Source organism: Apteryx mantelli, chromosome 4 (genome assembly GCF_036417845.1).
Source record: "Apteryx mantelli isolate bAptMan1 chromosome 4, bAptMan1.hap1, whole genome shotgun sequence".
NCBI classification, from domain to species: domain Eukaryota; kingdom Metazoa; phylum Chordata; class Aves; order Apterygiformes; family Apterygidae; genus Apteryx; species Apteryx mantelli.
In genome coordinates, this window is record NC_089981.1 from 47849675 (window position 1) to 47874365 (window position 24691).

The 24691-nt window shown below is 42.4% G+C and overlaps 1 protein-coding gene across 1 annotated transcript in view; it reads left to right on the top strand.

Moving 5' to 3' along the window:
- Positions 1-24691, top strand: part of MAPKBP1 (mitogen-activated protein kinase binding protein 1) — a 104048-nt gene that overhangs the window by 74326 nt on the left and 5031 nt on the right. Inside the window, exons 18-30 of the mRNA XM_067296471.1 lie at positions 11-122; positions 779-842; positions 3796-3921; positions 10272-10420; positions 11127-11176; positions 12074-12310; positions 13288-13457; positions 15093-15238; positions 15707-15877; positions 16764-16842; positions 18394-18704; positions 19503-20417; positions 23665-23750. Coding sequence (XP_067152572.1) covers positions 11-122; positions 779-842; positions 3796-3921; positions 10272-10420; positions 11127-11176; positions 12074-12310; positions 13288-13457; positions 15093-15238; positions 15707-15877; positions 16764-16842; positions 18394-18704; positions 19503-20417; positions 23665-23750 — 2616 coding nt within the window. The remainder of the gene's footprint in view (positions 1-10; positions 123-778; positions 843-3795; positions 3922-10271; positions 10421-11126; positions 11177-12073; positions 12311-13287; positions 13458-15092; positions 15239-15706; positions 15878-16763; positions 16843-18393; positions 18705-19502; positions 20418-23664; positions 23751-24691) is intronic.

A 24691-nucleotide genomic window follows, 5' to 3' on the forward strand; every position in this document is an offset into this window, starting at 1 on the left:
TCCTAAACAGGTGCAAACTGATCCATCTGGTCTTTATATTGCAACCAGTTGTTCTGACAAGAACCTCTCCATCTTTGATTTCTATTCTGGCGAGTGTGTTGCTACCATGTATGGGCACTCAGGTAGGTCATGTAAACTTCTGGAAATATGTTTTCTTGCTGGTGGCTATATAGTAGTGTATGATACTAGTCAAAGCTTTCCTGAAGGTCTCTCCCCCTCTCTCCCAAATTTTTAAGCATTATGGCTATTTTTGGCTAGCTTATAGCTGGTTGAAGTTTCAATAACTTACTCCATTGTAATTTCAGCTTTTTTCTGTTGCATTCCTAATATATAAAATACACGCACGTGCGTACACACACACACACATATATATATATATAAATGCCTGCCAGACCTTTTATTTGTTCACAGTATACGGTTTTTCTAATGGCCTATAAGGTGGTCTGTGTGGGGGGGGGTTTGTTGTTTGTTTTCTTAGATATATTAAATTTCTTTATGATATATCCTCAGCTCCTAGCATGCAGGCACTATTCTATATTAGGCAAGAAGAGACTTCAGTTATCATGTTCATTTTGCCATGAGATACCCTTTTTGTGTTAAACCTAGATCCTGTGTTAGATGCATATGGCAATTAGGGCATACTGACGCAGGAAATATGTTGACTTTGATCAGAATTTAAATAGCTGATCTGAGCCCAGAAAGGCTATTTGGCTAATGATCTGTGCTGCTTATTAGAATAATTCAAGGATGTTTTTTTCCTGTTCTTTATTTCACACAGAGATCGTAACTGGGATGAAATTCAGTAATGACTGCAAACATCTCATCTCTGTTTCTGGTGACAGGTAAGAGGGATCTGCTTATTTGTGATATCAGCTCACACTAGATTTAAAGTGTCTCCAGGAGGAAGGTAGAACTTTTTTGGAGGGGTGTTTTATGGAGTTCAAAGCAACCACAGAACTTTCTGAATCCTAAATGTGAGCAGAGCAAAGGTCGCAGAGCTTTACGTGGGTTTCTCATTTCATGAAAGGATGATAAAGTGCATCCCTTGTGGTTTTCAGAGTGTAGGTACAATTTCCTACTAATATTACTTGGAAAACAGCTGGAAGGAGACAAGGATGTGGCCTGGTTCCTTACCAGCCCCCAGAGCTGGGAGCTGGGCAGTGTAATGCAGCTCGTGACATTCTGAACAGCGGTGCCAAAACTTGGTCTTGCGGTGCTCCTGTGGGTGGGGTTTCACGAGCAGCTTGCTGCTGCCAAGAGGGACAGACCTGTCCCTACTCTTTGCTCCTGTCCATATCATCCTCTTCCCTGCTCCCCTTAGCCAGCTGGGGTGCTTGCCTGCGCCCTCAATAAGCTGATTCAGGTCACTAAATCAGCACCCTCCCCTCCCTCATCTGAGTTTTCTGCTGGTTTAGTGAGCTAAATCAGCTCCCCAAAAGCTTAAGTAATCACCGCATGCAGCCTAAGGGAAAAAAACAAGTATGTGCCTAATGTAATGGCTGTGAGGAGAGTGGACCCTCTGCTCTTGGAGTCAGTGCATGCTTAAATCAGCTGAACCTAATAACATTTCTCCTTTGAGAAATGATGCTTTTGAGTGTGCCATTTCAAGGCTAGAGCAGTCAACATCCTCTCTGCTCTATTAATAAAGCGCAATTGAACCTGCAAGAAGAAAAAGAGTTTTCATGGGTTTGTTGTTACAGAGCATACAATGTATGATCTTAAATTGCATTAGTTGGTTATTTCTGGCTTTCTGTAAAAAAATCTGTTTTTCTCTTATTTAACCTATCATATGCCTAAATACATTAGGAGAAAAGTTGTAGAGTGAAGAGTTCTCTTGTCTTGGGTTTCTGATACCTTCCAGAGACATAGGTGTGAGCTGTCCAGTGATCCTTGTGATTTAGTGCAGTGATCCCTTATTGACTATTTACATGAGAGAGGGAGAGTCATTTTCTTCACCAAGGGTGTGGAGGAGGTAGATGAGAAGTGAGGAAAGGATTCACTAAGAACCTAGTTGTAAGGAGAGGAGAAAGAGTGTTTTTCAAAGAAGAACAGAGAAAATAGTCTATTTGCACACAGCAGAATGTGCAAAGAATAAAACTGAGAATAGAAAGAAAAATGGAGGTGAAGAAAGCACAAGGATTGGGAAGACCATGTGAGAAAAGTACTGCAAGGAAAAAAAGCTGCAGCAAAAAGGGGTAGGTGGGAGCATACTTGTCTACTGCTTTGTGTTGAATGCTAATGTTTTTGTAAATTCATACTGTTTGCTTATCTCTAGGTGGGGGTGGGATAAATGAACAGGCCAGATTTGCTTTCTGAATTGCATTTCCTGCTTTTCAGTATTGTCTCAGCAGCAAATTATAGCTGCTGCTATATTCAATAGAGCTGCTGTTTCAGGGTAAGCAGCTGACTGCCCTAGGTTACCATGGCTCCCAGATGCAGTGCCTCAAAACTTTGTCTTTTGGCTAAAAAGCTGGGGAGGGGGATGACAGCATTTTCACTGTGAAGGGGAAGTCTCTGTATCTGTGCGTGACTTCAGTAGGTGGGAGTGATGTTCCTGAGTTTCCTCATGAAGGGACTAGGGCAGGCTGCAAGAAAGGAAATTTCTGTTTTTCATTTAAAAACTCTACGGTCTAAAAAGAGGGTTTTTTTGTTTGCTTTTGAGCAGGATGAAAATTCAACCTTTTAAAATGTCTTCCCATGAGGGGACCAAAAAAAAAAAAAAAAAGCAGAACCTGTCCCAGGCATTCAGGATCCTGGTGCTTGGGGTATTTGCCTCAGGTCTGAGAGAGCAAAATTCATGACCATTCTTTTAAATAGCAGAGCAATGGAATTCTTGTCAACTGATGAGGAAGATGGGAAAGCCCCTCATTGAAAACTCCTTGGTGAACTGGAGTACAAGTATGGCGATACTGATGGGTCTTGGAGAACTTGATGAAATGCTCTTTGGATTCCAAAGTAGCATGCAGGATTTTATAAATGAAAGCAAAAGCACCACTTCTCTTTGTATATCTATGTAATTATACCCAGCTAGGCAGGGAAGATGGATGAGATGAAAAGAACCAGTTAGCACTGAGGTTAAATTTCAAAGAAAACCTTGTTCATTTTATTTTCTAGCAACTTAAGATGAGATACAGTATTCTCTAATGTGATGAAAAGTTTCACTTTTTAGCCAGATTTCCAAAGAAAATAAGACCCATGAGATTGCAGTGTTTGTTTCCCTCTCTTAAAAGCTATTAATCCATTGACCAAGTTTGATCAAATTTTGTAGAAGTTTCATGGAGGTAGTCCTAGTAGATCAATATTAGGAGTGCTCTGACTGCAAAAAATGCTACAGCATAGTCTTAGCCATTGTAACAACACAGCAAATCTATGGGAGAGACATTAACAGGGTCTTGCCCAAAGAAGTTGCAGTCAGAGGTTGCAGCTTAATCAATGTTAGAGGATGCAAAAGACAATCCATAGAGAGCCAGACTCCATTTATCCTGCTGAACATGGAGTGACTTTTGTATGGCATTTCCATCAGCAGCTGGTCGGATAGTGAAATAAAGGTGTAGGATCAGGCGTGAGTCTGTGCAAATACTTCTGCAGTCACTCTTGTCCACAGGAAGTCTTTGCAGGCAGATTGACCTTTTTGTGAAGAGGCTTGTGATGGGATTGAGTTTCCATAAAGCCATGCCTGCACGTGTCTCTCCCTGCCACAGACAGAAGGGCTCTTGTTTCCCTCTGCAAAGGGAACTGATAATGACTATGAACTGAACTATGACTTAACCTCAGCCTTACTTTTCCCTCTTTCAGCTGCATCTTCATATGGCGTCTGAGCTCAGAGATGACCATCAACATGCGGCAGCGACTATCTGACATGAAACAGAGAGGGAAGCAGGCAGAAAAGTCTCCTCTACACAAGACAGCTGGACTTATGAGGTGAGCATAGTGGACTGAAAAGATTTTTCAGGCTTTATAGGGTTTAATGTGAAAAGTATGGGCAATGGGATTGAACTGCAAGGTTTCTGTTGCCTTTACTGATAGTGTCTTCCAAAAGTTCTGTTACTCTTCTGTTGGGTTTGCTGTGGTGTTGGGTTTTTTGTTTTTGTTTTGTTTTTTTTTGGGGTGTGTGTGTGTTCTTTCTTTGGATGTAGAAGCCTGACTCTGATCTTCCAGACAGACTCACCCTGTGTTGCTTCACTGTTTGCAATGTGTATGCAATGCCACTTGTCTCTTAATTTATTTTAATGATGCATTCAGAAACTTTTGATAAGCAGTTTACCTAGCAATACTAAGACTGGTACAGAGCATCCAATTGGGGAACTCTTGATCCTTAATGAATAAAGTTCTCTGGGTTTTGACTGAAAATTTAAAGACTCTTTTCTGCAGTGTCAGTACTGAAATACCTGTGACCTATATGTTTGCCATCCTAATCACAGTTCTGAAAGAGTCCTAGCTTTTCCTTACAGTTGTGCTGTTTCTTTGTTACCTATTTGCAGGACAATTTAAAGAAGGTCACCTAAAAATAATTAATTTCCATGAGAAAAGTTCTTGCCAGTCAAATCATATTATTTTTTGCTCTGTAAACAGTGTATCTAAAAACAAACTACCACAGCCAGCCAACTGAATAGATCTAAATTTATCTGGTGACCTTTCTTTAAAAAGTGGTCCTTAAACACAGTCCTTGTTTTTAAACAGAACAAGAGTGACAGGTGATTGTGGACTGCTAATGTAAAGTATTTGGCTTCTCTGCAGTTAGTAATTAGCTGAAACTAATTTGGCTGTAAGCACTGCAGGAGACAGATGTCTGCAGTCCTCACCAAGCTGATGTGGGATCAAAGTGGAGAAAAAGAATTCAAAGATTTCTTTTTTTTAAAGCTATGCCCCACAATTTTCCTCCTCCCAATGGCTACAAGTTGAGTTCTGGATATAAGAGTACCAAAGCACTGAAGGACTTAACACATAGGTTGTTAGAGTATCGCAAGGACCCTCCCCTCCCTTTGGGAGCAAAGTATGTCAGAACAAGTCTGTCTGCATACTTTTTATTTGGGAAAGTCTTGGTCTGCTCATTCTTGAAATGTCTGTTGTCTAATATGTGCTTTCAGTAATGGTGTTGGGAGAACTCAGTATTGAACCATGAAGCCTTTTTTTCTAGCCAAAATTCTGGAGCTGTCAAGCAATGTGCTTTTTATAGCAGACTCTCCATCATTCCAGCAGCTGCAGCCTCGCCTTACTGAGGCTCAGCCTGTGACAGATAATCCCGGTTCTCTTCCGCATTAGGTGAGACTAGTTTCCATCACAGACTCTTGTTGAAGGGCGGTGTTAGTGCCACGCCAACCCCAGCACTTTAATAAACTTGTTTGGTAGCCTCTTTGCAAGCCTGGAACCTTCTTGTTTGGTTAGCTTTGAAAGCTTGTTTTCAGTTTTGATCGACTGCTGTGGTCACTGGGTATCAGCAAAGACTTAATTCCAGAGCATTTTGGACTGGGACTGAATATGGAGGAAGAGCCTATTGGACCAGCATTACTGAGGTGGGAGAAAAGAAAGTAAGGAACTTGAGTAAGAATGGTTTTTTTAGATGCCTTGTGTCTGTCCTGCTTGTGTTTCCAAAGTCTGTCTGTGTAAGTTGCAGTGGAGAACTGGGTTGTGCCTTGAGGTGCAAGACTGTCTCAGAGGGACTCACAGTAATGTAAGAAAGCTCCCTGCCTGATGATGTGTCATTTTTCTACTAGATTTTATCTAGAATGGTATTGCTAGAATTTGCTGGGGGTAATGCATTCTACTAGTTTCATAATATGGGAGTATCACAAGATAAATAATCAAAATAATACTGGGGAAACAAAGCACAGCTGATGAGGCAGTGGGGAGCTGAAGGTTTCCAGTTCAGGACAGTGCTGTCTCTGTGCAGCTGTGACTGGCACAGCAGCGATTGGCCCAGGTAAATAACATCTGGAACATGAACATATGGAAAATGCTCTCCTGGGTCAGACCAGTGCTCTACATAGCCCAGTGTTCTGTCTGTGACAGTGGCAATGGAAGGTGTTATTTAGTGAGATGCTGTGTGAGCCTCGCTAAATGGACCTATGTGGTCCATTCGCCTCATGCTCTTCCAGCATCCATAATCGTGGTTTTAGGGATGTCAGGAGGTACATCTCTGCCTGTTCCCTTTAACGTCTGCTCACAGACCCATTGTCCATGAATTAGTATAATTCCTTTCTGAACTTGCTAATATTCTCTGCCTCTGCAATCTCCTATGGTGACAGGGTCACTACTGAGTCACTACTTGGTCACTACTGTCTGCGAAAGGAAGCACTTTCTTTTGTCTGTTTTAAACCGCTTTCCTGCTAGTTTCATTTGAAAGTCCCTGGTGCTCATGTTGTGAGCTTTGCTGAACAACAGTTCTGCATCCAGCCTATCCGTAGCCCCCATGGCTTTGCAAACCTCAGTCCTAACCTCTCCCCCACCCAACCTTCTCTCCAAACTGGAGTCCCAGTCTTTTGAGTTCTTCCTAATGCTTCTAGAGAGACTAAAATCTCTCCTCTGAAAGATTTCTGACTCACTGTATGGGACACCAAATCCCTTTGGAACTGATCTCACCTGCATGAGCCTACAGTCCTTCCTAGTGTCCATGATAGACTTTAGGTTTTGCCTCTGGTTGCAAGAATTGCTGGTGTGTGCTTCTCCCTCATCTGCTGAACATGAGGAGCTTTGATTGTTCAGGATAACAGAGTTTGTGCTCAGTTTGTATTGCTGATGTGTTTTGGTTTTGAGGCATTTACTCTTTTCAGAAAAGGAATGTGGAAAGGCCTTTTAATACAGTTTTGATTTTGGTCCAAATATCCTTTTTTTTTGTTGTTGTTTAGAAAACCTCGTCTCAAACTTCTGGAATGAAGGTTTTAAATTGATTTTACTGTGAAATGTTTACAGGGATTATAGCCTTGTTTTAGCAGAGTATTTATATATATTTTTAATTTTAAAAGTCACTTTTTGTGACTTGTCTTTGAAGCTCTAGCATAAACAGCAAACGATAGAAATGTTATTCAAATTATATTGCCTAAAACTAGTTTGTGTGCCAAAGAAGTGCTGTGTGCCCTTTGATTTATTTGTAAAGAAGAGCTGCTTATCAGTTCTCAGTGAGGCTGTGGTCCAGTCCAGGAAAACTGTGTAGTTTCCAGGGCTCAGAACAGGGCAGGCTTTTGTTGCCAGATCAAAACTGGTGCCTGATTCTGTGCTGAGCTATTGCAGTTTTACACCAGGGAAATTTTAAAGTCAGCAGCACTGTGATCTTTCTGTGAGGGAAAGCAGGGCAACTTTCTTTTTAAAACCCTTAGGCATTTATGGAGAAAAAAATCTGCCAGCGTGCAACCCTCATCAGATGTTAAATTTTGATAAGTAGGCCCCTAAAGCTGAGGGTTTAAGTAGCACAAGATCAGAGTGGGAATACTGATAACATACTTCTTTAAAGGGATAGTTGCCATTCCTGATTTAAAAAAAAAAAGGAGGGGAGGGGGCAGGAGAGAAGGCTTGAATTCAAGACATGCAAAAGAACAGGGTAGCCTGTTATCTGATGTCTTACTGTTAGAACTCCATAAAGACATGTGGTGCTTTTTAAGTCTATGTATGTGTCGTAAGACCTTATAACCGAGGCCCTGCCATTGACCACCTACTCGGAAACAAGGGGAGCTGAAGTGCAACTGAGTCTGCCTGTCTTCACAGAACAAGACAGATGCATGGAACTAGAATGGGAGAGTTTGTTTGCAAAGGAAGAAGAGAAGAGCAAGGACAATTAAAATCCTTGCTCTGAGTAAGACATGTATCATGCAGGGTTTTGTTTTGTTTTCTTCCTTCTTCCCCAGTGTCATCCAGGCATGTCAATACATGCTATTCTGGAATAGCTACTCTGTGAAACATTCATTCTAGTGTAATGATGCTTTGTTGGGGTTTGGCTGAATCTGCTCTCAACAGCAATTCAGCTAAACCTCGAAGTCTTATTGCTCCACTTTCAGAATGCTCTCATGTGATGCTTATTTGGAAGCACCTCCCATGACGCAAACCTCATCCTACCTTACTCTCACTTCCATCTAAACATGAACAAGAATTGAGGAGGAGTGTTGAGATCTGTGGAATGGAGGGGTTTAGAAGAAAAAACAAAGTATGTGGAGAAAGACAAGGAAAGAAAGGAGAAAGAAGTGAAGTCTAAATTGAGGGACTCACTTGGGCAAGTAAAATAAGTAGAACACTGAAGACCTTGAGAACCTAGGTGTCATTTTCTGGAATATCTCAGTTTCAGGAGAAACCCATTCAGTTAGAGTCACAGGAGTAAATTTGAAAAGCGTATTTGAATTGTAGAATGGAGGATGCGGAAGGGGGCATGAAGTCTTGCTGGAATAATACAAGACAACCTCATTTGTACTGGACACATCTGACTTTATAATTTGTTTGGCACCTCCTGTGAGGTATGAAAGAAGCCAATTCAACTTCCAAAAATGTTTTGCATTCTGTTGCTCAGCTCCTTTTGAGGATGCTGGAACATGGTTTCTTTTTTCTTTTATGTTTTGCTGTCCTTGCTAATTTTGCCCCACCTGACAGACAGAGGCCATCTTCCTATTTGTAACATAAAACACATGGATAGAAATCCTCCCTTCTCCATTTACAGTAATGACAGTACGCGCAGGAATTTAACAAATGCATAACTTTGCCTTGCCACATCACCTAATCAGTAGTGAGGTAGCCAACCAGTTAGATGTTAAGAATTCTAATAAACCAACCCTTCTACCTCAATAAACCCTATCCCAGCAACTTTGAACACAAGCAGAAAGCCACTGTCAAAGTTGCTGATACAAAGTTAATATTGCCCACCATATATAAATATATCTCATAGGACAGATGATGGCATAGCCACAAAGGTGCTGTAGATGCTTAAACTTTGATAGTATTCCCCTGCCCAGGCACAAGAGCATGAGGATGACAAGGTGGACATACCAGAAGACCTTAGGAAAGATGAACAGACTGACAGGCCCAAACACCAAAAGTAGATAAGTGCAACCTACATGAAATTGTTTCACTCGAGGAATCTACTGACTAAACTATCAGTTTCACTCTTCTTTTTGCAGAACATCTCAAAACTCATTTGAAAGTGCTGGGTAATTATTGCTCAGCCACTCCTAATACATGCAAATTAAAGTTCTGCCACTGCATGGGAAGAGAACCGATTAAAACACCATAACTACTACTTGCCATGTTCTAGTGCTGCCTGCTCTATGTCAGCTGCAGGAGAACTTGGTCCTTGGCCAGGCTGCTCTGTATTTGGGGGATGAGCTATTTTTAAACTCTTGAATAATGCTTGGCACTCAACACCAGCTGTGATATCCTATAAAAGTAACTAATGATGCGTTTGGCACTCTAGCTCAAGGCCATGGAATGGGCACTACTCTAATTTATTTGCTAGGGATTCTTCATTTGTTCATTTATATTTTGTTTTTTCAGCTTGTCCAAAATGGTTTAGTTCATTTGGTTCTGTTTACGGAAGGGGTGAGGAGAGGAGAGGGAAGAGGAAAAGAGGGAAGTGAAATCTAGTTTGGTGCTGATAAGTGTCCTTAACTGGTATTGGGGAATTCTGTGCTTGGAGTGCATCTGAGGTCTGTGTGGAAATGCTTGTCTGATCCACTTTGATTAAAGATCTGTCCAAAGTATGTTTTACATTATTCCTTGGGCCTTGAGGCTGAACAAGACAACACAGCACTCTGATGGTGTGTGGGCTGTGCATGCGGATTCTGCTTGGTACAGTCTTTGATGTGAACCTGTCTCTTACGTGATGATGTGCTAAATATCTGCTTTATGTCAAGCAGGGAATATCTTTGTGATGTTCTTGATGTGTAAAATAGTTCCAGAGAGGAAATGCTTAAGGATAGGAAAAATACTTGCCTTCCAAATAGGCGTTACCATCCTGGCCTTTTGAATTGGCAGGGTCTAAACTGGAAGGTCAAGTTTCAGTTTCACCTGACTTGTTCTGGCTTCTTTACTTGTTGTCTGGGTTCTGTCATTCTTCCATACATACAAGCATGAGACAATTGCTGTGGCAGGCTCTACATACCTTTGTGCAGGGTTTAACTTGCACTGTTTCCTCAGAGATGGGTTTTGCTAGAGCTAGGGCTGTTAGGGAGAGATGAGGAAGCTTGCTGAATGTTCTGGATGATGGGGTAAGGTGGCAAACTGGCTGGTGTAGGGATTGAAATGGTGGGGAGTTCTTGAGACGGACCATAATACTCCTTCCAATTTCTGCCTCCCAGGCATGAGTCCATCTCTGCTCTATCATCTGTGCCTGCACTCTCGTCAGACAGCGACAAGGATGGTGAAGATGAAGGGAATGATGAAGATGAGTTACGTGGGCTGCAGTCTTTCCATATTCAGTCGAACTGTAATACTGAGAAAGACTCAGGTATAATTGGGAGAGGGGCATGGGCAGATATGGAGAAAAATGGCATGGATGTGAAGTGGGGCAGAGACAAGACACTGGGCTAGGGATAATGAAGTGCTGGCAGAAGGAGAAAGACCAAGGCAGGTACAGATGGACTGACACCAAAAGATAATGTGGAGTTGCCCATTCCAACATATACAGAGGCATAGAGTTCGGAGTTCCCTAATTCTAAACTCAGCTGTTCAGTTGCCAAGTTTCTTGCTAGTTCCAGTTGGCCAGAGAAGTTTTGAATTAGTGCCCTGGGTTTGGGTCTACAGGCTATTAGAAGTCTAAAGAGGTCAAGAGACCTCAGCAGAGGATTCTAGGGATGCCTAATAAAACTTACAGTAGATATTAGTTACTGCTGTGAAATATTTTCACCACAGATACTGCAGTGTGTTGGAGTAGGGATTTTCCCCTAAACTTTTGGTGGTCCACTGCACTGTGGCAAGTGTTCTGCAGTGGAGCTGGTGAGTCAGTAGAAACACTATATAAAAACAATGTCTCTCCATTAAACCCTTGATAACAAGGGTTTGGTTACTTTCATGAGAAAGTAAGCATTGGCAGTGGTCTGCCAGTTCAAAAGCTGTAGGAATGCTGCCTTTGAGGAAAGATTGGGTAAGAGATCTGTAAAAGGCTCACTGCTGGCCAAGGATGCCAACTAGGTATATATTTTTTCCCTTTTCAGATCCGGACCTTAGCCTCTCAAGAAGCCTTTCCCACTGGGAAATGAGGAGGGTGAGTTGCTATGCCTTCAAGCTGTATTTCTTGTCATAAGGAAACTGGAAGAGAAATCCCATGGAGATTAAAAACTTCATCTTCACTGCTGGGAGGGGTGCAGCTGCAGTGGGAAACCCCTGAGAAGCCCCTATGTGAAGAAGGATTTGGGGATGGTGAAGTAAAGTCTAGTTAAGAGACAGTTTCAAGGGTGCCCGATGCAGAGGGATCACCACAGAAAATGATTCTGTAGAAAAGGTACATAATCTTTAAACCTGGAGTAGGCATAGCTGTATAGGTTCATCTAATCAGTCCTTAGTTTCAGTACCTGATAGGATATGAGATTTAAGACAGAAGTTATGAGAAATGCACATCTTGGAACAGGAAGAGGATCCAGGCAGAGATATTAGTCCAGATGAAAAACTGCCTATTTATCATTACTGTTGAGTGAAGTCTCGATTTCTTGATTTATACCCTATTAATATTGTTAGACTTGGATCACATGCACTTTCCCACTGTTTCACATGCATGCATTGACTAGTTGTATCTTGCCTTTGCTGGATGCTATTAAATATACATTTGGGATCTCTACATCAGTATCTTTATATCAGCTGTTATACTTTCGTCCCCTTCTTTTCTGACATGAATGTCATGTAGGGCTGAAGCTGATCATATGCTTGGATCTGAGTGAGTCATTTAAATGTTCAGTCACATAAGAAGCCGCAACAGAAGAGTATCATCTTTACCTTGATGCCTTTAGGACTAATGCAGGAATTTTAAGCTGTCTGACAGACAGCTTTGGGGCTTTTTAGGGAGATGGATTTATTTGCATTTTGCTATGGGTCCTATATTTTCTCTTCTGTCTTTGCATCAGGAGATCTCTGTCCCTAAGACTGTCTTTCTTTCAATTTCCTTCAGGCCAAAGAGATAGCAGTGATCCAGCGCTCAGAGGCAGCAGTGAGCAAGATGCCCCGGCAGCGTGGGCGCTGGTCCCAGCCAGCCAGCAACATAGAGATGACTGTGAAGTCCATGCTTGACTTACGTCAGTTGGAGTCTTTCTCTGTTTCCCGTTCCCCGAGTCGAGACTCGCTGTCCCAAAACAGCAATGGGGATGACAGAGAAGAGCAGGCGGATCTCCTTGTGCACATCAACAAAGTAAGGGCAGCACTTCTCTGGGGAAATGAATATACTCTGAGTGTGTCCGTCCTGCCTCTGTTTATTATTACCTACATTTATTACTACTGACACCGATCTTTACATCTCTAGAGAAAGCTCTAAATGCCTCCTGAGAAACCTAGTTCAGCTAATCTCTTGTAGCTAGTGCTCTGCAATGTGTGACTGTGGCTTTTCTGCAGTCTTGTAGCAGAGCCCATATAGGATCAAGATTTCTTCCCCAAAACAGGAAAGACCGTGTGTTTTCTCATAGCTATTTGATTACTTATGACTGCTACAAGCTGAGAAGCTGAGCTTCAGATATGTGTACTTTATTACCTTTTAGCTCACTCTGCTGGGGTACAGTTTCTTGACTCCAGTAGCAGCTGAATTGTGGCTCATATGAGACCTTTAGTTGTGGGCTCTGCTAGATTACTAAGTTATCTTTAGAACCTATCCATGATCTCTGTATCTATGGGCCACAGCAAGCTATGCATGCTCCTACCTTGGAAGGCTGATACCTGTTTTCCAGTAGCAGTCTGTCCTGGTGCCTAACTTCATTATGGTTATTTCTGCTTTTTATAACTGTGTGACTGAGGAAAGGATTGGGTTCTCTGCATGCAGTAAGCTAGTAGTTTTCAACTTATGGCCCCCAGACTTCTCTGAAGTATGTGTGGTCAGTCTATAAAAGGTAACTAAAGAGCCTGCTGCAATGTGGCTTAAATTTGTGATATGGGGACAGAGAGGGATGGGGAGTCTGCAGCTTCACCAGGGACTTTTAGGGAATTGGAAATGGGAAACAAAATAGGAACCTACAGCAATAGACAGTCTACCTTAGTAGATAAGAACGAAAGATAGGACTGCTGTGTTTTCTAATCTCAGATTTTTGATTGCATCCCATGCAGTAATATGTACATTGCACCTGTTGACCTGAAGGGAAAACACAGGTAATCTCTAGTCTTTCTGTATTTCTGTACTAGGTTGGAGGCTCAGTAGCGCCCCAAGACAACCGGTCTTGTGTGCGACCCCAAGTGATTCGGCTTGTGTCTTGTGAAGAGGGGATTTTCTCTCAGGAACTGGAGCCTTCTGAGAGTGAGGAGTGTGTAATCTACCCTGAGCAAGATGAGATCCATCCCACAGACCCTAGCAGGTTAAAAATAAAAATAAGCTCTCTGCTGTGCATGGCTCAGCCGTTTCTCCTTGTTTAGTTTGCCTGCAGCTTGTGTGGTAATTTAGATGAGTTGATTTATTGCCTGATTGATGCCAGGTTTAGTTAAGGGTTTTATGCCAGCCTGATGCTAAAGGAAGCTGAACTAAGAACACACCATTAAAATAATCTTTCCTCATGAGAAAACTGTGCACGTTAGCAACCTCCTCCGGTTTCTTGTTGAATAAACAACTTGGGAGCAGCCTTTTTTCTTTTTTCCTTATCTGGGTCGAATAAGCAAGGGAAAATTTGAAAGCTGGAAAACCTCCTGACAGTGAGGTTTATTTGGCTGTGAAATGCCTATCCAATAGAAATGACAGGACACTATTACTCGGGACAATTTCAAACATAACTGGGCAAGAATTTAGCAAATGTAGTAGGTAATGACCATGTCCTAGAAAGATGTGTTGCGTGACTTAGAAGGTATTTAAGGGGACATTGGAGAAAGTGAAGAGAGCTTTCTCCTTCCTTTGCTGTTTCTTCTATTTTATATTTACCTCACTTCATTTTCTGTTTTATTCCATGCTCCATGCTTTTTCCTTCCCTGAATTGTACTCCTTCCTTCCCCCCCCCACCCCCTTATGTTAATAGCTGTTACTCCCTCTGTCTCCTCCTGCTCTGGTACAAAGAGTGGGCTGATAGCTTTAGATGGGCTTTTATGCAGTAGTGCATACCATGATTTTGCAGTTGAAGCTGCAGGGTTTCTCCCAGTTTCTCTTTGTTTACGTTTTTAATTTTATTATGATAACATTTGGACAGAGCAGACCCATGTGCTGTTCCAACATGTCAGAAAGGGAGGCCCTCTGATGATGCTGGATATAGACTGGACATATCTCAAAGTATGCAGAGTTTGCAAGCTGCCAGGGGTAATTTCCACTCAGTTACACTGATTGACTTCTGTGTCCTATCTTGCATTGAGTGCATCTGAAACAAAAGTATTTCATAGAGTGGAAAGCTGAAATCCTCATGAATAACACAAAGGATGACTATTGGTGTCACTCAACAAAATTGGGCTTGTAAAATCACAACAAAAATCGGGAACACAATCCTACAATACTGTATTTCGTACGGTGTTCTCTAGTCTTGTTCAAACCCAGAATATTCTCTATTTTGCAACAGTGAAGTGGCCCAAGGAAGGAGGTCATAAATATAGAAAATGTTACTAGATTAGTAACTACTAGATTAGGGCTCAAATCTATGGCAGACTGGATTTTGCATTAGGTAGGTATAGGCCCATTTTTAGTCCCTCTTTTCATTAAGTAGACCACTATGTTCCCCAGCTGCGCTGGAAATCAAGTCAGGGCAGTGCAGCACTGTTGCCTGGTAATCATGGAAAACTGGCAATGCCCAGAAAGTCAAGACAGTCTCCCTGAGATTTCACTGTCCAAGCTTAATGAAATGCAAAAATATACTATGTAATGATGAAAGAAATCAATTTCTTTTTCTCTTTAAAGCCTTACCTTTGTAATAATCAAAGGTGTTACTAACACAGGTAAAGCCTTATTAAAGTTAGAATGTGCTCCTTTAAATGTAAAATAAATCTCTTCTAGTGTTGTATGTTTCCTGTCTCTTTTGTAGTGAGTTCCAGGTAAAAGCGTTGCCCCATGGGAAGCTAAGTAGAGGTTATCACAGTAATGGATGCCCAGACAAACACAGCCCTGACAGCGCCTGCTCTGTAGATTACAGTAGCAGTCGTCTGTCCAGCCCAGATCATCCAAATGAAGGTAAGATAAATAGATTTGTAATATGTTTTTGCATATCTGATGTGGAACACTGCAGGAACTTGCTGAGGTTATTTTGTGCCATGTTTATCAATTGCTCTCCTGGTCTCTAATACTTGATCCTCTTCATAAGCTGAACTGAGGTGATACTTCTATGAAAACCTTGCTAGTATTAGCATAAAGATTCAGGTACTTCAGTGAGTCCACCTTAGAAGCAGGGGTTGGTTGAAGTGCACTTTCCATATGCTCTTTTAACTCTCTTCTGCCTTACTAGCTAGGGAGATAGCTTTTGTGTTGATTATGCCATAGGCTGTGCTGTTTCTGGAATATAGTAGATTAGAGAAATGTACCCAATGCTGACTGGCTTGTGCTTTAACATCTAGGTTTAATTTAGCATCTTACTATCTGTCCTAACTTGACTACTGTTACTGTGATGATGCTACTAGTGTGTTGTTTTTTGCCTCTTCCCAGATTCCGAAAGCACTGAGCCCCTAAGTGTGGATGGCATCTCAGATCTGGAGGGAGAGGAGGGAGAAGAGGATGCAGGTACTGGCATGCTGGAGGGAGAAATCCCCCACACACCTGATCAGGAAAAGTTCCTCAAGCAGCATTTTGGGACCTTGGGCAGCACTGATGGAAAAGGTACAGCCCTCTGCTCATTGGAGGGACTTTCTCTGTGAGATCACCCCAGATTTGTCTGCTGTAAAAACCGAACGATGCTACAAGCCCTGCTAGGCTTTCAAGGATATGAGTCTACATGGAGGGGAAAATGGGGAAACTGAGGTAGAGAGGCCTAAAAAAAAGAGGCATCTGATAACCCAAACTGACATATACCCCAATTTGATCCACACAAACTTACCTACAGACTGATGGAGTTAAGTATCGTTCTTGGAATCCTAAAGAGCCATTCTCTTGTTTCAGCACTAGTTTTAACTCCTACGTATATGCGCACATATGAACCGTGTGAGTGTGCCCCCCCATCGGTGACATGTAGCGGCCTCTAGTGGTATACAAAGGCATAACAAATGCCACAAAAGAAAAGGCTGAAATGCTGGGAGGAGGGAGAGAATAAGAAGAGACATCAGAATGGAAAAGGAGCTGATTAGTCCTTATCGACCAACTTCAGAACAAAGAGTATCTTTCTAGAATTGATAATGGTTGCAGGTAGCAATATCTCTGTGAGTTGTCCATTTTACTGTTTTTTCCTTTGTTGGTTTGTTTTCTGCTTGATATCAGTGCCTTACAGTCCTACAGGCAGAATAGGACACAAAGGGAAGAGAAAAAGGAGGAGGCATGCCCTTAGGGAGACTAGCAGTTTAAGGCAGAGAAATTATAATCTGAGTAGAAGAGAAAAGACAAAGGAGATTAAATAATTTATTATCTATTATTTTAGCTCAAAAAATCCCCTTTGATATGGGGGAGCATTTGATAATATCTGTGATAAGAAAATGCATTTGTCAGAATGTTTGCATCTTGATCTGTAACTAAATTACTCCCTTTCTCTCCTCCCTTTCACCCAAATTTTTAGGTGGCTCATGTAGAGCTCTGGAAAGAACTGAAAACCTCAGCATTTCCTCTCGCTTTCTTTCCCAGTCCCCGGCTCTCAGGTATGGCTCTGTTTTCAGTGTTTCCGTCTGTCTTATTTATTTTTACTAATGTGTGAATAGGTCTTGTGCTAGGCACTGGGTCAAAATATGGCAGAAGACATCTGACCTTAATGTACCTAGGCACAGTGAGTTCTTAGCATAGGAACCTGGCAGGTTGGTTGTGGTCCCTTCTGATTTGGATGGGACATTCTGTATCACATTAGCTGCTCTGTTTCTCTCTAAAGCAACACTGTTTTGTTCCTTTTCCCTCTTCCAATAATATGCTTAACTGTTTAATTGATTAAGCTGGAGGAATTTCTGTCATCTAATTTTCTTTTTGTCATTTATGGTCTGTTTATTCTTTTGCATTTCATTCAGCTTGGACAATGAAAGTAGGCTTGTTAACTTTTCCTTTGTTTTACAGTCCTTTCTTACTCAGCTTCATTTCCTGGTCCCGTGCCTCCGCAGGGTGCTCTGATGTCTGATACAAAGCCCCATGGGAATAATATTCTTCCCCCAAAAAAACCCCCCAAACCCCCAAAACCCCCCAGCTGCAGAACACCCCAAAAGGCCTCTCCAAAGTGTTTCCATTGGCACTAAAATAAGAAAAAAGGTGAAAATACTTCTGTTGATTTTGTTTCATAAATGTTTAAAACAACTCCTTTTCCATTTCTCTCAAATGACAACTTGAAATCTGGGCTCAGATTGTTTTCATTTCATTGTACAGACCTGAGCAGAGCTGGGTACATCTTTTATGGTTTGCTAGCTGTGTCTAGATTCAGCATGTTCGGGAAGCTTTCTGTCATTGCTGTGTTCACACGCAGCTGTTGCTGCTGTCAGGAGTGCCTGTTAGTTTATCCTGTATTGGGACTGCCTGTTTGGGAAGAAGGCCAGTGGTTAGCTATTCTAAAAGCTTCTGGAGAGTTGCAATGGTGGGAGAATGAAGTCAGTGGCACTCCAGAGGTGTGATAAAAGTAGTAGCTTAAACTCATGGAAACCTCTAGACTTTTAATCTGTTTGACTGTCAAACCTGACAGATTGAGAGTTGCCTCCTTTCTGAGGTAAGCCTGCTATGCTTGCTTGGAGTGGAGAGGAAGAGGAAATTAGTCTTTTCTCTTGAAAATACTGACCAGCTTTGATAGTAACTGCACTTTCATAGTGTTATGGCCTCTATTGGGGTACCTTAGAAAGAAGTAAAAAGATTTTGGTGTTAGAAAGGTGAGCTGAGAGAAGAGACTTGGCCTGACCTTACTCAGTCTTCCCTCCTCCTGGAACTTTTCCTTGTATCCTGCCTTCACCTTTTACAAAGTCCTTCCCTGAAACAGTGACCCAGTACTATTTGTGTTAATCGGCACTCATCCTATAACCTAAGGTGGAATGTCTGAAGACCAGTGCACTCAAGTGAAGGGTAGAACAAAATGGTAACAGCCTAGGCCAATTTTGATGTAACAGATCCAGACAGGGAAGGGAAAGGCTCTTTATCTTGAAGAAACTGGCCTAATGTGTGTGCCTGTTCATCCAAGGCAACCTACTTACTTATTTCAACTGGGATTTCTTCACTGTATTCTCTAGACATTTGTCACTCTCCTCTTCGAATCTGATACTGGATTCAAAGCCCATCAAGCCTCCAGCCCAGACCAATCGGATTACTCTGGACCTGCTGAAAAATGGCAACAGCCATCCTAGTGATGCTTTGGAGAACAGCCACCCCCTGGAGAGTGTGAATTCCCATCAGGCTGTTTATGCCCAGAAAAAACGCAAGTCAGCTTTAGAGGTCAGCCGAGTTGGTATGGGTCCTGGACGAGTTATTGCATCCTTTTCAGAAGGCCCTGTGAATGCAGTGATGAGAAAGGCACAGTCAGTTCACGACCTCGTTCATGAGGGTAAGGACATGGGTTGAAATGATGATATAAATCTAAGAATAAAATTGGAAGATTTGAGCTTGAGCAGTGATTTAAATTAATCTTACATCTTTCTGCATTCTGAGCTATAGGCAGACAGTTTGCATGTCTTCTAACTCAGCCTGTTAAGGGAAAACATTTCTAACTTGTAATGCAGACTGATCTCCTAATTATCAGTCTCTGATACTCGTCTGGCAGCAGTGGGAGGAGGGATGCCAAGGGTGAAATGAACCATTTACAAAGAAATCCTCTCTTGCCATAGGTGGTTGCTCCAGGCCAATAGTGAAGCCCTCCAGGGTGGGGAGGGAAGGAGAGGGGCAGTAAGAGGGAGCTTGCTGTCTCTGTGCACTTTGTGTGAAAGAACTCCACTTTTGAAACTATCAACTCATGAACCTTCAGCAAGCACTAAGTTTGTTTTTAGAAAATAAACCTATTGCTGCAGCACCATGTATATGTGAATGGATTAAAGAGAACTGACGGGTTTTGTCTGCTTCTTCTGGCTTCTCTGTTAATGATAGTAGTTTCTGAAGTCGTCTTGCCTTAAGTTTTAAGAACAAGTACCTCTAATCAGGTAGGCAATAGTGTGTGAGCAGGATGAAGGATGGGAAGGACTAGGCTGTTGAGGCTTGGTGATGTTAACCTGAAGTAGTGGTTCTGTATACCTCTTCCAGGGGCTGAGCTGAGGCCCATAGGCTAGAGCAGCTCTGATGCTTCCTGATTTTAGAATTCGCTGCAGACTCTTGTCTATTTTTGGTATGTTTGTCTGTTTAATTTTCACAGATAAGGGTCCTGGAGTGATATCCTCTGCCAAGCAGCGTCCTCAGACTCTTACAGTGGTTGAGAAAGATCCCAGACCTAACAATTGCAGGGCGTTGTCAGCCAGTCTATTGAAGATGGATGGATCTGGTGCTCTGCTGGCCAAAGATGTCAGGGCTGCAAAACCAAAGTCCTACATGAACCCCACGACCAGCTTCCGGGCTAAGATGTCACGGAGCATATCTGTAGGGGAAAATCTGTATCTTGGTTACTCTACTGAAATGTTGACTGAGGGGAGGACTAGCCCTCCAGTGACAGAGAAGATGCAGCTTAGTCCCCCAGCAGATGCTGAGAAGAATAAGCTACCAGTGAAAGAAAAAGAAAATGTTCCAGTGAAGCCAGCACTTCAGCCAGTTGTAAACTGCTCATCTCCCAAGTCCTTTCACAGCAAGTTGGCATCATCAAATCGAGCGCACCTGATCCTTGACATTCCCAAGCCATTGCCTGATAGACCTACACTGGCCTCCTTCTCACCCACTACCAAATCCAAAACCCTGCTTGAGCCACAGTCTCCCCAGTCACCTGCTGGGACCTGTAAAAAGAAACCTTTTCCTGAGGGCCGATCCTCCAAGAGGGAGAATCAGACTGCTGGGTCTCTGGTTCCTGGTAAAGAGATTCCACTAGGACTTACTAAGGAGAGCCCAGTGGAGAGTCCAGGCTCAAGGACAGGTTGCCAGGATGAGCCAGGGGTCACTAATTCAAAACTGAGAGAGTTTTCAGAGGGCCAGCACCCAAGGTCTCCTGAGAGCACATTGCCCAGGTGCAGGGAGAGGATCACCGGCATTGCCTGCGTGCTAGACGATCAACCTGGACTTTGCCCACTAGACCCCATCAGGCCGAGGTCTCCTACGTCTATAACTGCCTCGGCGCAGGTCTCAGGTGTGCATGGATACCCATCTCTTATCTTTCCCCTTCTGTCTCCTGTCTTTGTGAACTGCCTCACGATCCCATCACATTTCTTTATGTCCAGCTTCTGGCCTGTCTCGTCCTGTCTGCACCTGTCTCGTTCCATAAGCCATCCCCTCAATGGTGAGACACTTCTTCAGCCTGACATTTTTTTTCTCAGTCTTTAATTTCCCTTTCCTCCTGGTCTTATGTCTGAAGGTTCTTTTTAGGTGAATGTGTTGTAGAGCTGAGCACCCTCATGGTTTTCTTTATAAATGTACATTGTAGGGGCTCAAGCCTTTTTTTGTCAACACTGACAACTGACATGCTGAGAATCCCCCTTAGTGTGCATTGGCTACATTCCATTCTGCCCCTCAAGGCATGTCTGACCAGCAAAGTGAAAGTGCAGGTCTGGTATGTGTTAGCTGGACCTAGCAAGCACAGATGGTAGTGACAGTGAAGTTATACCAGGCAACTCAGGCTTTACTTTGTTAATGTGTGCAAGTGTGCAGAGTCCAGGCGGGTTAGCTCACATAAACTAAAGCCTGACCAAGACAAGTTCCTTGCTGCAGCCACCTGTGATAGCGAGAGTGTCTGTCCTGCTATCACTTTGCTTTGAGGACATACTGCAAGCTGGATGTGTAATCCACACACAGGCCTACCCTTTGGGGTTGAACGTAAAGAGCTTTGGATTCATCCAAGGCAATTTTTAAATTGTTTCTAGTTTGGAGAAAAGGTGGTAGCTGGGGAACTATCTTACCTGCTGAAAACAGCTGTTAAATCTGTTACAGGCCCTGGTTTAAGGTACTTCAATCAATTGAAAAAATTGCAGCTTCAAGGCTGTACTCTCCAGAGATTTTTCTTTTGTGTGTCAACTTGCAAGGAAATATGCCTTCCTAAAATACTCAGCTGAGTCATGCAGTAGGAAGCTGGACCTTAACCATTGCACTTATGCCTTGTACATACAGGGGATTAAACAATGCACAAATTTTTAACCCCTTTTGCTATGTTGATCTCATTGATACCATTATTGACATGTGAGTATGAGGCATCTCTTAATCCTCTTCTGATCAATCATCTGTGGTACCAGGCTACTCCCCCTATTCACTGCAATAGTAACCAAAATCATTGCAGAGATGGTCTGCTCTTGATGCACTGTTATTTTTCTTTTTGTGTATCTAGAGGGATCAAAGGCCCTAAGATTGAAGCACTGTTATGCAAAACAGGTGATGCAGTCTTTTGTCTGAGGGACCTAATGCTCTGGTACGGTAGGGTATCCATGAGTGTGTCTGAAACCCAAACTCCTGCAGGGTTGAGGTTTCCTCCAACAGCAGATGCAATGTGGAGCTGTGGAATCTGATTCTACAGCAGAGAAGTAACAGGCAAGTTGTTTGTAGCACATCACTTTTTTTTTTTTTTTTTTTTTAACCAGTTGCTAGGAATCTTTGTTTGCAGAACTAGCACAGATCTCTGGAGAAAGGGCTATTTTTTATTTTTAAGCAGCTCCCAATACACAGTACATCCTGGCAGGGTATTTCAGCAGCATCCTTTTGTCAGTTAGTATTGTTTCGTGCATTGGATGCACAACCTTTTGTTTTGATCAGCAGACAACAGTCAGCCTTCGGCTTCTTGCAGGCCACTCCCTCCAAATATTTAGTGATAAATGCTGGAAAAGCTGTTTAGATCCAAGTCTGTTATTGCTATGGACAATTTACTGTGGCTTCTGTGGATCCCAGTGTAGGGGCTTGGATTAGAATTGTAGGGTTGGCAATCAGAGACCTGAAGTCCTTTAACTCTGTTCTGCTCTTGACTTGTTCTGTGACTTTGGGATTCCACTTAATTTTTCTGTCCTTCCATTTTCTTATAGAACACATGAGGATAAGGAGACTTAATTGATTTTGTTAAAGCATTTTGAGATCTACAGGTTAAAAAAAGTTGTAGATGTGCTGAATACTGTTGCTTTGTTTAATATTCCCTGCTGGTTTCTGAGGAGGTCTGCTGTCCACACCTGGGAGGCTGAAAATGCCCATTACTCCAGCATTTATGTTACGTTTGTGACCTTTCTCCAGACTGATAGAAAGCAGCATAAAAGCATGATCAGAAGAGAAATCCAGGAACAATCTGACAAGAAAGAGCTGTACTTTAGATAACAAACAACAACAAAAAAAATCAGAAGGCAAGAATCTTAGACAAGAGAACTGAAGCCCCCTGCCCAAACCCTACAAAAGCTGGGTGATTCAGGAGCAAAGAATGCAGATGGAAGAATTGATTCGTGTCCGTTTGTTCTTCTAGATGTATTTATATAATCAACTTGAAGCTAAGGTCCCTGCAGCCTGTCCAAAGGCGACCTTCTTAGTAAGAAGCACAGAAATAACAGTGCTAATGTGAACAAGTTTTATCTTTTAGGCACCTGAAGGAACTTGAATAGCATTTGTGCAGGCTTTTGTAAATTGAAGATAACTGCAGATTATGTGTGTGTGTCTGTCTTTGTTCATGATTTATGTCTAACTCATGAAAGTGTTTATTTTATTAAAGCATTGCAGACCCTCAGCATTGATGCCTTGGAGATAATGTCTGGTGAGGGCTGAAGGTGGTGTTTTTTCTGTTGTTTTACTTTTATTTTTGGTTTTCAAATTATAGCAATGCAAATCCTGGGTTGTCCAGAAATACGAATCTGTTGCGACTGAGTTTGTTAGACAGCACTCCTCTGGACCTCAGTCCTCACTAGAGAACACTGTAATAACTCAGCGTAATCCTTTATCCTCATAGCTCTTTGCTGAACACTCTGCAGAAGGATACACTAAGGAGAGCGTGCAGAGTTCTGAGTAGGTGGAAGCTAAATTAGGGGCTCCTCAGGTCAGTCCCTTTTGCCATTGGAATCCTTCATTCAAACTTGACGTTAATTAAAAATGAGAATGGTGAGGGTGATCTCTGACTGTCCTTGACTGTAGCAACATTGTGCAGTCTGACAGAAATCATTGTTAACTTTGGAGAGGCTAAAGACTAGAAAAACAGGAATGTTTGAAACAAGAAGCATCTGGAGATAGCGTGAAGGAAAGTTCCTAAGCTTGCCTGTTTAATGATCGTCTCAAACCAGCCCTAAAAAACAAATGAAAAGTATACACATGTGATTTTCCAAATATATATAAATGTATTGGTTTTCTTGCCTGGCTGGGAGATTGCAGATGCTGGAGTTTGTCTGTGCCTTAGCTTGGGTTTTTATTTTTTTCCTCCCCTACAGAACCTTCCATCAGCGTAGAGCATTGCGAGCATGTGGTATCTGAGCTCCAGGACAGCATGCGCAAAGCCATTCATCTCTACCGCATGGTGAGTGACCTCAGACACTGGCTCTGTTTCAGCAGGCTGGCTTTAGAGCCTGGGAGTGTTGAATGTGTGTGCTTGCTGGCTCAAAGTGTTTCCTGACTGGGTGTTTAGTGACAGAAGCTGCCTGGTTGTCTACTTGACTGCAGCTAAGCTTGAATCTAGGAGACAGGAACTCCTGATTTTTAACTTTTGTTTTTTCCAATGGCTTGCTATGGTATTCTGAGCAAATCAATTAACTTTTCAGCCTTTTTAGCCTATGTGTAAACTGTAGATAACAGTATGCCCTTTCTCAAAGGGGTATTAAAGAATTAGTTAAGATTTATATAGTGCTTCAGATAGATGAAATATTATAGGAGCTCTAAATTTATTATCCAGTTCTGTTCTCAGTCTTTGATGCCTGCAAAGAGGATTAGCAAATGTGAAATACCATGGGAATCCAACTGTGAGAGGGAACATGCAGTCATTTGCTAGTCCCCCTTACTGCCAGACCACAGTTATATGCAGAACAATATAATAGCTATTGTTTTCTTTGCTTAAGCACTGCTCTGTTAAGTCTCCTGTAAAGAGCGTGAAACTCGCATGGTGAGTTTCTGCTGTACGTTCCTTTGCGGCTACAGTCTTGGTGCACGTGTTAGCTCTGCGACCGCTCTGTGTTCCTGTGACCAGCTGCATGTGGCAGACAGGAAGAAAGAGACTGTTGCCCTGTGCTAGAGCTGGGAAACACAGCACCTCTTTAGGCCTAATAAGGGGAACGCTACCCCAAAATGTGATTCCCATGTCTATCCTATTGGACTAATGTGTTTGGTTGTTGTATGACTAGCTGTTTTGGATGCCTGCCCTGCTATACGACTAAATTGGCAGTCTTGCATGTTGAAGAAAAAAACACTTGAGTAGCCTGTAAATCTTGTTTATGGCTTCAGTTCCCTGAAGGGCTGAAACATCTT